At 49.0% G+C, this 12,280-nt stretch overlaps 1 protein-coding gene across 2 annotated transcripts in view; it reads right to left on the reverse strand.

The window, feature by feature from the left end:
* STAT5B (signal transducer and activator of transcription 5B) overlaps nucleotides 1-12,280 on the reverse strand; it is a 65,338-nt gene that overhangs the window by 12,223 nt on the left and 40,835 nt on the right. Inside the window, exons 3-12 of one of the 2 annotated variants that reach the window (XM_047093574.1) lie at nucleotides 10,594-10,750; nucleotides 9,376-9,465; nucleotides 8,019-8,193; nucleotides 4,462-4,592; nucleotides 4,052-4,203; nucleotides 3,393-3,548; nucleotides 2,786-2,965; nucleotides 2,312-2,399; nucleotides 2,111-2,233; nucleotides 552-644 (exon numbers count right to left, since the gene is read on the reverse strand). In XM_047093574.1, coding sequence (XP_046949530.1) covers nucleotides 552-644; nucleotides 2,111-2,233; nucleotides 2,312-2,399; nucleotides 2,786-2,965; nucleotides 3,393-3,548; nucleotides 4,052-4,203; nucleotides 4,462-4,592; nucleotides 8,019-8,193; nucleotides 9,376-9,465; nucleotides 10,594-10,750 — 1,345 coding nt within the window. The remainder of the gene's footprint in view (nucleotides 1-551; nucleotides 645-2,110; nucleotides 2,234-2,311; nucleotides 2,400-2,785; nucleotides 2,966-3,392; nucleotides 3,549-4,051; nucleotides 4,204-4,461; nucleotides 4,593-8,018; nucleotides 8,194-9,375; nucleotides 9,466-10,593; nucleotides 10,751-12,280) is intronic. The other variant, XM_047093575.1, reaches the window with a different exon arrangement.

Raw genomic sequence — 12,280 nt, forward strand, 5'->3', positions numbered from 1 at the left:
GAGAGGTCTCACTTCTGGAAGGAAACTGGGAGTCCCAAATTCCATTCATGGTCTCACCCAAAGATTCAAATTAACATTTACTAAGTATCGACTATATGACAAGCATTTTGTATTTTGTATGTTACCTAATTTCATTCTTTTTTTCTTAAGTAAACTCTATGCCCAACATGGGGCTTGAACTCATGATCCCAAGATCAAGATTTGCATGTTCTACTGACTGAGCCAGCCAGGAGCCCCTGAATGTTACCTAATTTCATCTTCCTAACAGCACTATGAAGCATTATTATCCCTGTGGTGCAGACACTTAGGGAAACTTAGGCTCAAAGAGGGAAAGTGAACTCCCCATGGTCACAACATAAGGAAACGGTAAGGCGTGAGTTCAGCCCTTGGACAGACTCCAAGCCTATGCTCTTTCCATTCTCCACATACTCTCTACCGCCCACTGTAGAAAACTACAGTTTTCTATGCTTTCCTGGGGAAGAACACATAAAAGAGATTCAGGACACCAGCATCAAGATCTTGAGACCCACAAGTTCGAGGGATTGACTCACAGGCTCTGCAAAAGCGTTGTCCCAAAGAACAGTGGCCGTCGCATTGTTGTCCTGGCTGCCATGGACAATTACCACCACCGGGAGGGAGAGAGTCTAGAAAGACAAAGGAAAAGGGCTGAGCACCCAGAGCGGCACATTCCTGTCTTGCTTTTGTTTTCCTCTATCACAACATATTCATTCTCTCTTCAAGTTTCAGTAAATGTCACCCGTGAATACAAAATCTCAATGGCTCCAAGAATCACAGGACTTTACACAATGGTGCAATCTTAGAGATTTTTGATATTTTATTTATTTTTTTAATGTTTATTTTTGAGAGAGACAGAGCATGAATGAGAGCGGGGAAGACAGAGATGGAAACACAGAATCTGAAGCGGGCTCCAGGCTCTGAGCTGTCAGCACAGAGCCTGATGTGAGGCTCAAACTCACAAACTGTTGAGATCATGACCTGAGCCGAAGTCAGACACTTAACTGACTGAGCCACCCACGCGCCCCTTAAGTTTACTTATTTTCAGAGAGAAAAAGAGAGAACACAAGCAGGGGAGAGGCAGAGAGAGGGAGAGAGGTAATCCCAAGCAGGCTCTACACTGTCAGCGCAGAGCCTGACACAGGGCTCGAACTCACGAACTGGGAGATCATGTCCTGAGCTGAAATCAAGAGTTGGACACTTAACCAACTGAGCCACCCAGGCACACCATGTTTATTTATTTTTCCCTGTGCAAGCAGGGAAAGGGCAGAGAGAGGGAGACAGAGGATCTGAAGTGGGCTCTGGGCTGATAGCAGAGAGCCTGATGTGGGGGGTGAACTCACAAACCCGGAGATCATGACCTGAGCTGAAGTCAGATGTTTAGCTGACTGAGTCCACCCAGGCATCCCCAGATTTTAGATACTTTAAAAGAGATGTTGCTACGACTTCACTCATGTGAGAAATTTAAGATACAAAATAGATGAACATAAGGGAAAGGAAGCAAAAATAATATAAAAACAGGGAAAGGGACAAAACTTAAAAGACTCTTAAAGATAGAGAACAGAGGGTTGCTGGAGGGGTGGTGGGAGGGGAGATGGTCTAAATGGGTAAGGGGCATTAAGGAATCTACTCCTGAAATCATTGTTGCACCATATGCTAAATTAAACAATAAATAAATAAATAAATAAATAAATAAATAAGATGTTGCTTGGATATTTCTGAAGGATACACTAAGTTTCTCAAATGGAGAACAAGAGAAAAGAGAAAGAATATAGAGACATTTCTAGGAAAAAAGAGCAAGTAACAAATGTCTAAAACTTACTACAAACTGTTACTCAAATTCATCTGGAGTGATATTTCTCTAGACTCATTCCTACCTATTTCTCCAGCTATTTTAGTTTATTACTGTAGCTCCTAAGAGAATCTAAGAGATACAGTTTTAAGGATGAAGTCTCCCCAGTTTCTGTTCATTAACAGTAAAGACACTATGTGATCAAAACAACTTTCTTCTTATATAAAGTACACACACATGCGCACACAAACACACACACACACACACACACACACACACACCACAGCTGAGGGAGGCCTTTACCTTGACCTGAAAAACCAGCTCATTTCCACCAACACTGAACTGTGATTCGAACAGGATTGTAAATTTTTCTTCAGTCACTGACTCTGCTCCACGACGGTCAGACCTCTTAATTCGCTTCAGGGACTGCAAAGGAGAGAAATAAGAGGACAAAGCCCTCAAACAACCAGGGAAAATGTGTTCTTCCTCTTCTCCCATCCTCACCATGTTCCTGAAGTGCGCGCTCAGGGTGCCGGTGGCTTGGTGGTATTCCATCACACAGCAGTTGTTCAGGATCTCTCCACTGTAGTCGCTGCAGAGAAGAGAGACACTCGACTCTAAACTCACGCGTCTCGGTAAATGTGGGGTAGAAATTATATAGGGGGGGGCAATAAAGAACGTTGTAAAAACCGACATCATTTACAGGAAATGATAGCTGCTGAAATATACAAGAAATAAATATACATTAACATAAAGAAATTTTCTTGATTTATCCCTAGTAGATGAAAGATAATCATATGTTTCTTTTCACAGAAGAAACTCCTTACACTGTTTCTCCGAGAGCCGGAAGGGGACAGTGGGGCTAATGGGGCTCGTATAATGAATGGCGGAGTCCAGCGTGTGGGCTAGGAGGCCCGAGCACTTCTTCCTGTAGTAAGGACGGAGAAAAGAAGCAGACAGGGGGAAGGGCACACGTACTTGCGGGTATTCTCATTCTTGAGCAGTGACTTGGCCTGCTGCTCACTGATGATGGTGGCCTTCACCTGGGGGGGGTTCATGTGCACGTTCAGCTTCCCGCCCACCAGCAGGCGCACCGTCGCTGCAAACTTGGTCTGGGTCTTCAGGACCTGAGGGGGCTGCTTCTCGATGATGAATGTGCTGCGGGGACACAAGTGACCACACCAGACATGATGCCGGCTCAGGGCACAGGGTCTGGTTCCCCTGTGGAGGGAGGCTGCCGGGGCTCAGCAGGCAAATGAAGGCACACGGCACCGCCCCTGTTCCCAGGGAGGCCACTGAGAGTCAGAGGAGATGGCTGGAGGGGAGGCAGTGAAACGACTCAGCAGCTGGCATGGGCTGCGGGGGACAAGGGCAGTCCACATGGTGTCCACAACAGAAACTGGGCAAGGTCAACACCGAGCAGCTAAAGCAACTGAGGACAGAGCGGGGACGGGGACCCGAGGCAAACAGAGACAAGGACTCAAGCAAGAGCCCACCCACCCCCACCCCCACCATCAGCAAAGCACCGCCTGCCTCCCCCATGCCAACCGCACGGGGGCTGGGTGTGGCCCGAGGCAGGAATTACCTGGTCACCAGGGCTGAGATGATGTCTGTGATGGTGGCATTGACCTCAGCTAGCATCTCCTCCACTGGGCCAGGGATGGGCAGCTGCTGGCAGAGGTGCTCAGCTCTGCGGATCTGCTGCCGGTTCTGCCAGATGATCTCGGCCAACTTCTCGCACCTGCACGGGAGCCCCAGGCCAACGGGAGGACAATGGCATCACGCCGTCCCCCAGGCTCGAGGCTGGGAGGCTCCAGTCTGAGGAGAACGCCCCAAGACCCAGCTCCGCCCTCACCCAGGAAGGCTCTGCGCCTAAGCCGCCACTCCCGACCACGGAGCGGAGCGGAGCGGAGCAGAGCAGAGCAGAGCGTCCGCCTTCCAGAAACACAGAGAAATACGCAGAGGCAGCAAGCCTGAAGTGGGTCCAATCGGCCCGAGCGTCACTCTGCACACCCAGCCCTGCCCCACTCCCCAGCACGGTGACTCCCTTCCTGGGCAGGGGGCACAGACGGGGGCCCCAGAGTCCGCATCAGGAACCAGAACCCCTAGTGAACTAAGTCTTGCCGCAGGACAGAGGGAGCCGGCTGCTCATGGAAACGCAGGAGGCACAACGAGCAGCTGGTTGCACCACTCCCAGCCCCTGCCGCCCCCTCCTGCCCCCCGCCACCCCCCACACACCATTACCAGGACTGCAGCACATCCAGGCTGCCCTCGGGGGGCCCTCCGTTCCCCGCCAGCTGCTGCCGCCGCTTCCACTGGATCAGTTCATCATCCAGAATGATGGTCTGCTGCTTCCGCAGCAGCTGCAAGGTCTTCTGGTGCTTCTCGGCCAGCTCCTGAAGGCAAGTGGGGAGAACACGCCCAACTGCAGGCCTCGGGAGGCAGGGCTGGGGGCCAGGGACCAGGCCCCAGGCCCAGGCCTTCCCCTCTTCCCAACCTGCTCTGCCCACACGCCCCCCATGGGAGAGAACGATCTGGCCTCCAGCTCCGCTGGGTCCTGCTCTCTTCCTGGCTCTAGCCCTCTCTCGGCTTCCCCGCGCCCCTTGCGATGTGCACCTCAAGGCTTGGGAGGAGAGGACGCGGATCCCACTCACCACACGGTACTGCTGCAGCGTCTGGGCCTCCCGCTGCAGCCAGGCCTCCAGGGACACCTGCTTCTGCTGGAGGGCCGTCTCCCGGCTCAGGCGCTCCTGCGGGTTCAGCTGGGCCAGCTGGGCAAACTGAGCTGGAGGAGGGAACAGGACACCCATGACCATCATCTCCCAGCTTCCTGCAGGAAGCCCAGGGGAACGCACACACACGTTCTGGAGGCCAGACCCTCAAGGGACACATCTGACCGATGGCAAGCTGGCCTTCTGACAGCCAAGGGTGCCAGAGATGAGCAGGCTCTGGTCTCTGGCCTCTCGCCTTTGATCTCCCCTCCTGGGGGTGTGTAGGTGGAAACCTGAGGGTATAGCTGAGGAGGATCCTGCCCCACGGCCTCCCCTCCCACCTCAGTCTACACAGCTGGCTGCCCAGACCTCCTCACGCCACACGGGGTCCAGCTTGGAGCCTCACTGCCTGGTTTGATGTGTGCCCTCACCGTTCACTAACTGGGTGAACTCGTGCATCACGCTTCTGTGCCTCAGTTGGCCCATGTGCAAAATGGGAGAATCCTGGCCCCTGTCTCGGTGGCTGGCTGAGGACTAAATATGTGGGAACACAGAACACGTTCAAGGAACTGCCCGGCACGCACACGCTGCAGGGATGAGCGTGTCCTTACTGGTTAGGGGGTCCCAGGGCAGGCTTAAAGGGTGACAGAGACCAGTAGCCGCTCAGCCCCACCCCACACATCAGAGCCCCCTCAGGGCAGCCCCTGCCTGCTGGCTTTGTCCCATCTCCAGCTTTGTCCCATCCCCGGGAGCACAGCCCTCTCTCCTAGGGAAGAAGGCATTTCTCTAGGTGCTGGGAGGTGCCTAACGTGTTTGTTTGTCCAGGGTGGGTCACCGTGAGCTCAGCTGACCAACTGGAAGGAGACAGAGAGGAATAGACGGAGAGAGGGAGAGAGGGAGAGAGGAAGAGAGGGAGGGAGAGGGAGAGGGAGAGGGAGAGGGAGAGAGAGAGAGAGAGAGAAAGGGAGAGGGAGAGGGAGAGGGAGAGACAGATGAGGAGAGAGGGCAAGGAAGGGAGAGGGATAGAAGGGTAGAGGGGTAGAGGGGGAGAAAGGGAGAGAGTGGAGAGAGGGAGGGAGAGGGAGAGAGGGAGGGAGAGGGACAGAAAGAGAAGGGGCGAAAGGGAAAAGGCGAGGGAGATGGGGAGACAGAATGCCCAGGGCCCACTGGCAACACGAAAGCAGCAAGATCCTCTCAGGAGAGGGAAGGTTCTAGCACCCAAGGGTGCCAGAGAGGGAGGCAGGTTCTCTTCACACTAGCTGCTGGGAAGCTCATCCATGGCAGGAAAGGGGAGTCGGTGAGGCCTCAGTACCCTCTTACAAAACATCTATTATGAAATTCTCAAGACCCAAGGAAGGCAGAAAGAATGATGCAAGGAACACCTGTCTTTCAGTAACCTGGCTTAAAGAAATCAAACATTTCTCAGGGTGCCTGGGTGGCTCAGTCGTTTAAACGTTTGACTTTGGCTCAGGTCTTGATCTCACGGTTTGTGAGTTCTAGCCCCACATCGGGCTGTCTGCTGTCAGCACAGAGCCCACTTTGGAAACTCTGCCCCCCTCTCTCTGCCCCATCCCCGCTTGCGTGCACATGCATGCTCTCTCTCTCACAAATATAAACAAAACATAAAAAAAAAAAAGAGATCAAACATTTCCACGTTGAAAACTACCTGTACATCCTTCCCTGCTTGCACATCCGTCCCTGCCTCCAAAGGTAACCACTATCCTAAATGCTGGGGTTATTACGCCTTGCCGATCACCTATTTGAATATCCCAGTGTCAGGGTGCCTGGCTGGCTCAGTCCATACAGCATGCAACTCTTGATCTCAGGGTTGTGAGTTCAAGCCCCATGTTGGGTGTGCAGTCTATCTAATTTTTTAAAAAAAAGAATATTCTAGTGTCCTTACTTGGGCCTGAGTCAAGAGGAGGTGAGCATCAGCACGTCTTGGGCAAGTTCCTGGCAGGCTGCTGAGGGCCCTCTCACACTGACCTAGGTCCTGCCTCATGGACACACAAGCTGGGACACACAGACTAAAGCAACTCTAACAGTCAGGAAAAGCCCAGAGCTAGAAGACAACTGGAAATATGGTTTGGAGTCCACTCTCGGGGACTGAGAGAGAAGAATACTGTCCAGGCCTGGAACACAGCAGAGCAGTCTGGAGCCACCTCGGAAATCCTGCCCGCATCCCCAGGGAGGCGGTGGTGAGCCCCACACCTGGGCCCAACCTCCCTATGCAGGTGACCCACTTAGGTCTCTCCTGGCACTTTGCAGAAGCTTCTGGGAGGGAGGCCAGCAGACATGAGGCAATTGTCTGCTCCACTGGAGGAAGCTGAGCCTCCCCTTGCACAAATAGATCGATAGTCTGTGTTTCTGATGGGTGAACTTGATACATGAGACTGAACTGACATGGCATGATGGGTACAAACCCAAACCAGAATCAAACCCATATCCATAAATAGGAAACAGAAAACCCAAGAATAGGATTGGAAGTACTATCAACCAGTCAAAGGCTTTGGGTAGAACTAATAGCCTGAATTCTCCCGTTCCCTAATCTAGGAAGAGGGCCATCCTTTCTCTTGCGTCAGTCTGAGATGGATTCAGATGGAAGAAAACATGCTAGAATCATCTCATCAACACTTATTCATACCTACTATGATTCAGCCAATGTACCAACCTCAGGGTACAGAGATAAGACACAATCCCTTCTCAAAAAATTTATAATTAGTATGGAAGACTGAGTTAATAATAATAGCAATATCGCTATAAAATTGAGCCCACAAGCACGGTATTAGAGGCGCACATGCTACATAGATGGGTATGTGTCTGTACAGCTGGTCAAGCAGAGGCTTTTCTGAGATTCTCAGCTGGGCATGCTTGCAGGGAGACAAAATTAGCATTAAAGTCACTCTGCCAAATTCTTAACAAGGCCAATAGGGGGCGCTGGTGGGGCTCCAAGCGTCAGCCTCAAGACTGACGTTTTCAGTACTTAAGTACCTAGCAGGATTTATACCAGGAAAGGGACCCTTTGCTTATCAAGGCTAACTGAGGTGCATTAGCAGGCTCTGTGTCAGGACAGCCTCTCTGAATAACTGCACAAAACATTAAAGGTTTGTCACTACAAACACAGCCCTTAGCCCTTATGCTTTCCCTGCTTGGAGAATTTAACAGTTCAGCAAAGCAGCATTTATGAAACACCAATTATATACAAAAGTACTGTTTACTAGACTGTGAGCTTCTTCCCACAGGAGGAAATTCTTCCCCAGCAGACCAGGAGCTCCCTGGGTGTGGGAAGCCTGAGTGAGACCCACACTCTCCAAAGGCAAGCTCGTGACTCCTCCCCTTCCTAAGTCTCATCCTCCCTGCCAGATCTTTAGAGCACATGGTTCCCGGCTACTCCACAGAAAGGGGAGTGCCTCTGAACAGAAACCCCATTCTCTTCCAATTTGACCTGAACTTCCTTGTAGCTCTCACAACACACACCGCCCAGGCTGCCCTGGCCTCACCCTGGATCCTCAGGCTCTCCTGATACTGGATGATGAAGTACTCTTGAGTCTGCTGCAGCTTCTTCAGCTCATTCTCTGTGTCCTGTGTGACCAGTCGCAGCTCCTCAAACGTCTGGTTGATCTGGAGGTGTTTCTGGGACATGGTGTCAGCAAGACTTCCAACTGGAGAAGTACCCTGAGGACATATCAGGAGAGGAGAGTGTGGGTGGAAGTGAGCTGGGCAGTGAGGATGGTAGAAAACCTCAGGCCTTGGGGCCCCTGGGTAGCTCAGTCGGTTAAGGATCCGACTTCAGCTCAGGTCATGATCTTGTCATCCATGAGTTCGGGCACTGCATCGGGCTCTGTGCTGACAGCTCAGAGCCTGGAGCCTGCTTCAGGTTCTGTGTCTCCCTCTCTCCCTGCCCCTCCCCACTCATGCTCTGTTTCTCAAAAATGAATAAATGTTTAAAAAAAAAAAGAGAGAGAGAGAGAAAGAAAACCTCAGGCCTTAATCTGAAGAAAAAGCCAATGCTAGCACCTATAACCTAGCGAAAACCCCAAAAGCAAAATTGTGAGTCAGAGGAATTGCAAACATCATTTGTGAGAACTGGTGTGGAGGGGAGATAAAAGGAGGGGGAAATAGGTGACCTGACCAACTGTGGCACCTTCATATGCCATAATAGAAAGTTCTTTCACAGTCTGGCCTCCATCAGAGTTGCCCAAACAGGGTCCATCTAATTCCCTTCAGAGAGACTAGAAGTGAACACATCCAGGATATACCTGGGTTTTTCTACTAATGATGATGATGCCTCATTCCATATTCACGCACTGATCCAGGGCTATGGACCGTGTGAGGTGCTGGGGACACAGTGGGGAAGAAGGCTGTGTGAACGTACATCATCTGTGTCTTCACTCAAGACCTTATTCTAACTGAGGGAAGAGGCTGAATCTCTCACACATGGTATCATGGAGACCCCAAAGTTCTAGGGCAGGCACAGCAAGGATTTTATGGATCCAGCCATTTAAGTGACCTGGTCTGAGCCATTCCCTCTATGCTTGACTAAGAGAGGGCTCAGCAGAAATCCCTCTTAAGTAATCTCACCTGAACATGAGCATGCCTTTACTCAAAAACTGTTCAGTTGGGGTTAAATTATTTTGCACTTGTTCACATTGTTTTGAGGTGGTAATCTCACCAAGGTCATGAATCAATTAAGATCAGAGACTAGTGTTCTATTTCTTTTGTGCCCCTTAGGACAATGCTCTATTTATAGAAACATCAACAGATGCACACTGAGTTGTCTTGAGAGATCTGGGTCCAGAGAGAGGGCGGCAAGGAAGGACTTCCCAGCTCTTCTCCCCACATCCATGGGACACTCACATTGTTGGCTTCGCGGACCAGCCTCTGCTCGTTGTACAGAATATGCCGGATGCAGCGGACCAGCTCCATGGGGCAGCGGTCATATGTGTTCTGAAAGAACCCAATAGCAGACATCACTTTGTTCCACTCTGTGCTATGGGGCCTAACCCTACCTCAGAGCAGGGGTAAGATTTTATGATGAGGGGACTCCTGGAGACATGATGACATAATCATGAGCAATGTGGCTCCTCCAATACTAATGGGGGACAAGAAAAGCACATCATAGGAAACCCAATTACAGTGAGAAGGTAAGGTTATTTTATTTCTTGCCTCCTAATTTGCCTAAAGTACTAGGGTGTCATTCTTGGAAACAGGATACATAAATTTCAAAAAGGCCACATAAGAGGAGAAATGACACCACCTTGACCGAGCAGTCAAAATTACTACCCCCAGTGCAAGGAAGATGGATGGTGTATGTCTTCAGATGTGATACCCTGGGAAGGACACAACATCACTTACTCAGGATTCTCATCAGGGATGTGTAACCTGAATCTAATCAGAAGGAGACATGACACAGACCCAAAAAGATGTTCATTTTATCTTTAAAAAACAGATGAGTTGAATTATTTTAAAATGTCAATGTAAGAAAAGGCAAAGAAGGTTGAGAACAGTTCCAGATTAAAGTAGATTAAAGAAACATGACAACCAGATGCAATATATGGTCCTGGGCTGGTGGGAAAAAAATGTCCTAGAGGACTTTATTGTGACTCAACTGACTGTTGACAAAATGGAAATACAGATACAAGATTACTGAAAAGTGTTCTATCAATGTTAAATGCACTAAAGATGATAACTGCACTATAACTATGTATAGAAAACGCACACTAAAGTACTCAGGGGCAAAGGGACACGACGTATGCAACTTACTCTCGAGTGACAAAAAAAATGTGTGTGTACGTGTGTGTAGAGACAGAATATGACAAAGCAAATGTTAACAACGGGTGGATCTGGGCATATGTACGGGTTCTTCGTATCAATCCTGCAACTTCCTATAAATTTGAAATTGTTTTCAAATAAAAAGTTTAAAAACAAAAGGCTACAACCACAAAGCCAAACAGTAAGAACTTTATACGGCGAACATGTAAGTCCACAACACTGGGTTCCAGAGGAGAAAGAAAATCTCTACGGGAAGCACTGAATGAAGGAGAGGATTAAGTGTGACCCAGCCTTCACACCCACCTGGAGCTGCGTGGCATAGTGCCCCAGCTTGATCTTCAGTAAGAACCCATCTTCCCCCACTTGGTGCTCCGCCTTCTTCTGCAGCTCCTGCACCAGGCCCTCCAGGAGCTGGGTGGCCTTAATGTTCTCCTGTGGATTATCAAGATCTATTGAGTCCCTAGGGGAAAAAAATTACATACATATGTATACATACATGCACATGAGCCTGTATAAATGCAGCCTCAACGCATCACGCCTTTTCTTTAGCTAAAGTGATTTCTTCATAATGCTCACTGCAAATTTTAGGAAGCAGTTCAATTCAAACCGACTAGATGTCTAATCGACTATGTTAATCTATCCCTCATCCACTAATTAGCTTAGTGGACTAGATATTTTCTTTTCTTTTCTTCTTTTTTTCTAAACAATGTACTGCCCTTTCTCCTTCCTCCTACTGACTTCTCTGGTGCTTATGCTATCTGCTTCTAGAAATGAAGGGAAAAGGAAAGTGCTTCATGTACTCTGAAGGAAATAAGGGCTCTGATAACTTCCTATTTATAGTTACCCCTTAAGGGTGTAAGGGGGCACAAGGTCAAGAATGTTCTACATGCTTTTTCCAGCCTTGACTAGTTCTATGTGCTAATTCCACATATAGTATTTCTTAAGTAAAGGCAGGTGAAACAACACTACTATTTCTAAGGAGCCCTGGAAATGAGATATTAGGACAGAAATTGCCTGAAACTATGTATACAAATCAGACATTTCTATCTATCACCAGTTGCAGATCTGGGACCTGCAGGCAGTGCTAACTCTTCTCGTGAGGCAGAGAAACCACTCCATGGACTTTGTATTCATTCAGAGGCACTGAACTGGTGACAGGGGTTGGATGGCTTCTCTCCCTTCCTGCCTTCCCTCTTTTCCCCACTCCCTTCTCCAACTCTTTATTTTTTAAAACAATTTAGGCAACAATTGCTACTGGGCAGTATGAAATCGCTTAACTCAGCTCACTGAAGAAACCGAACAGCTGTCAGATGGAAATAACATTCAATTACTGCTGACCGGGTCTGGAGCCAAGCAAGAGATCTAGAGGTAGCTAAAAGGCTCCGTCACCTCGAAACCCCTGAAGTCAGTTAGCAAGTAATTTCAAACAAAGGCACAAACAGGTGTGCCACAACACTGATAATGTAGTTCATCACATAACACGCCCAAATCTGCACTCTAAGCAAAGACAGTAGAGAAAACCAAATTTTAAATACGTGTGCTCTCTGAACTAAATAAAATATGTACTAAATAAAAGCTGGGAGGAATGGAGGGCAGCTGCACCTCTGTTTTGGTTGGCAATAATGTTCCTTGTCTGAGGAACCCACTCTTGAGAAGATCCTGTCTCTGAGCAAAACTCATGGAAATCAAGTACTGGTTCTGGTACTTAAAAACTTAATTCTCGGGCGCCTGGGTGGCTCAGTCGTTTGGGCGTCCGACTTCGGCTCAGGTCATGATCTCACAGTTTGTGAATTCGAGCCCCACGTCAGGCTCTGTGCTGACAGCTCGGAGCCTGGAGCCTGCTTCAGATTCCGTGTCCCCTTCTCTCTCTGCCCCTCCCCAACTTGTGCTCTGTTATGTCTCTCAAAAAATAAATAAATGAAAAAAAAAATAAAAAAACCCAATTCTCTGCTTAAAAGAAAAAAGAAAAGAAAGGAAAAAAAAAGCCTTT

This window comes from Lynx rufus, unplaced genomic scaffold, assembly GCF_022079265.1.
Source record: "Lynx rufus isolate CCGP_SWC_20201006 ecotype Redwood Valley unplaced genomic scaffold, mLynRuf1.p SCAF_34, whole genome shotgun sequence".
Taxonomy (NCBI): Eukaryota; Metazoa; Chordata; class Mammalia; order Carnivora; family Felidae; genus Lynx; species Lynx rufus.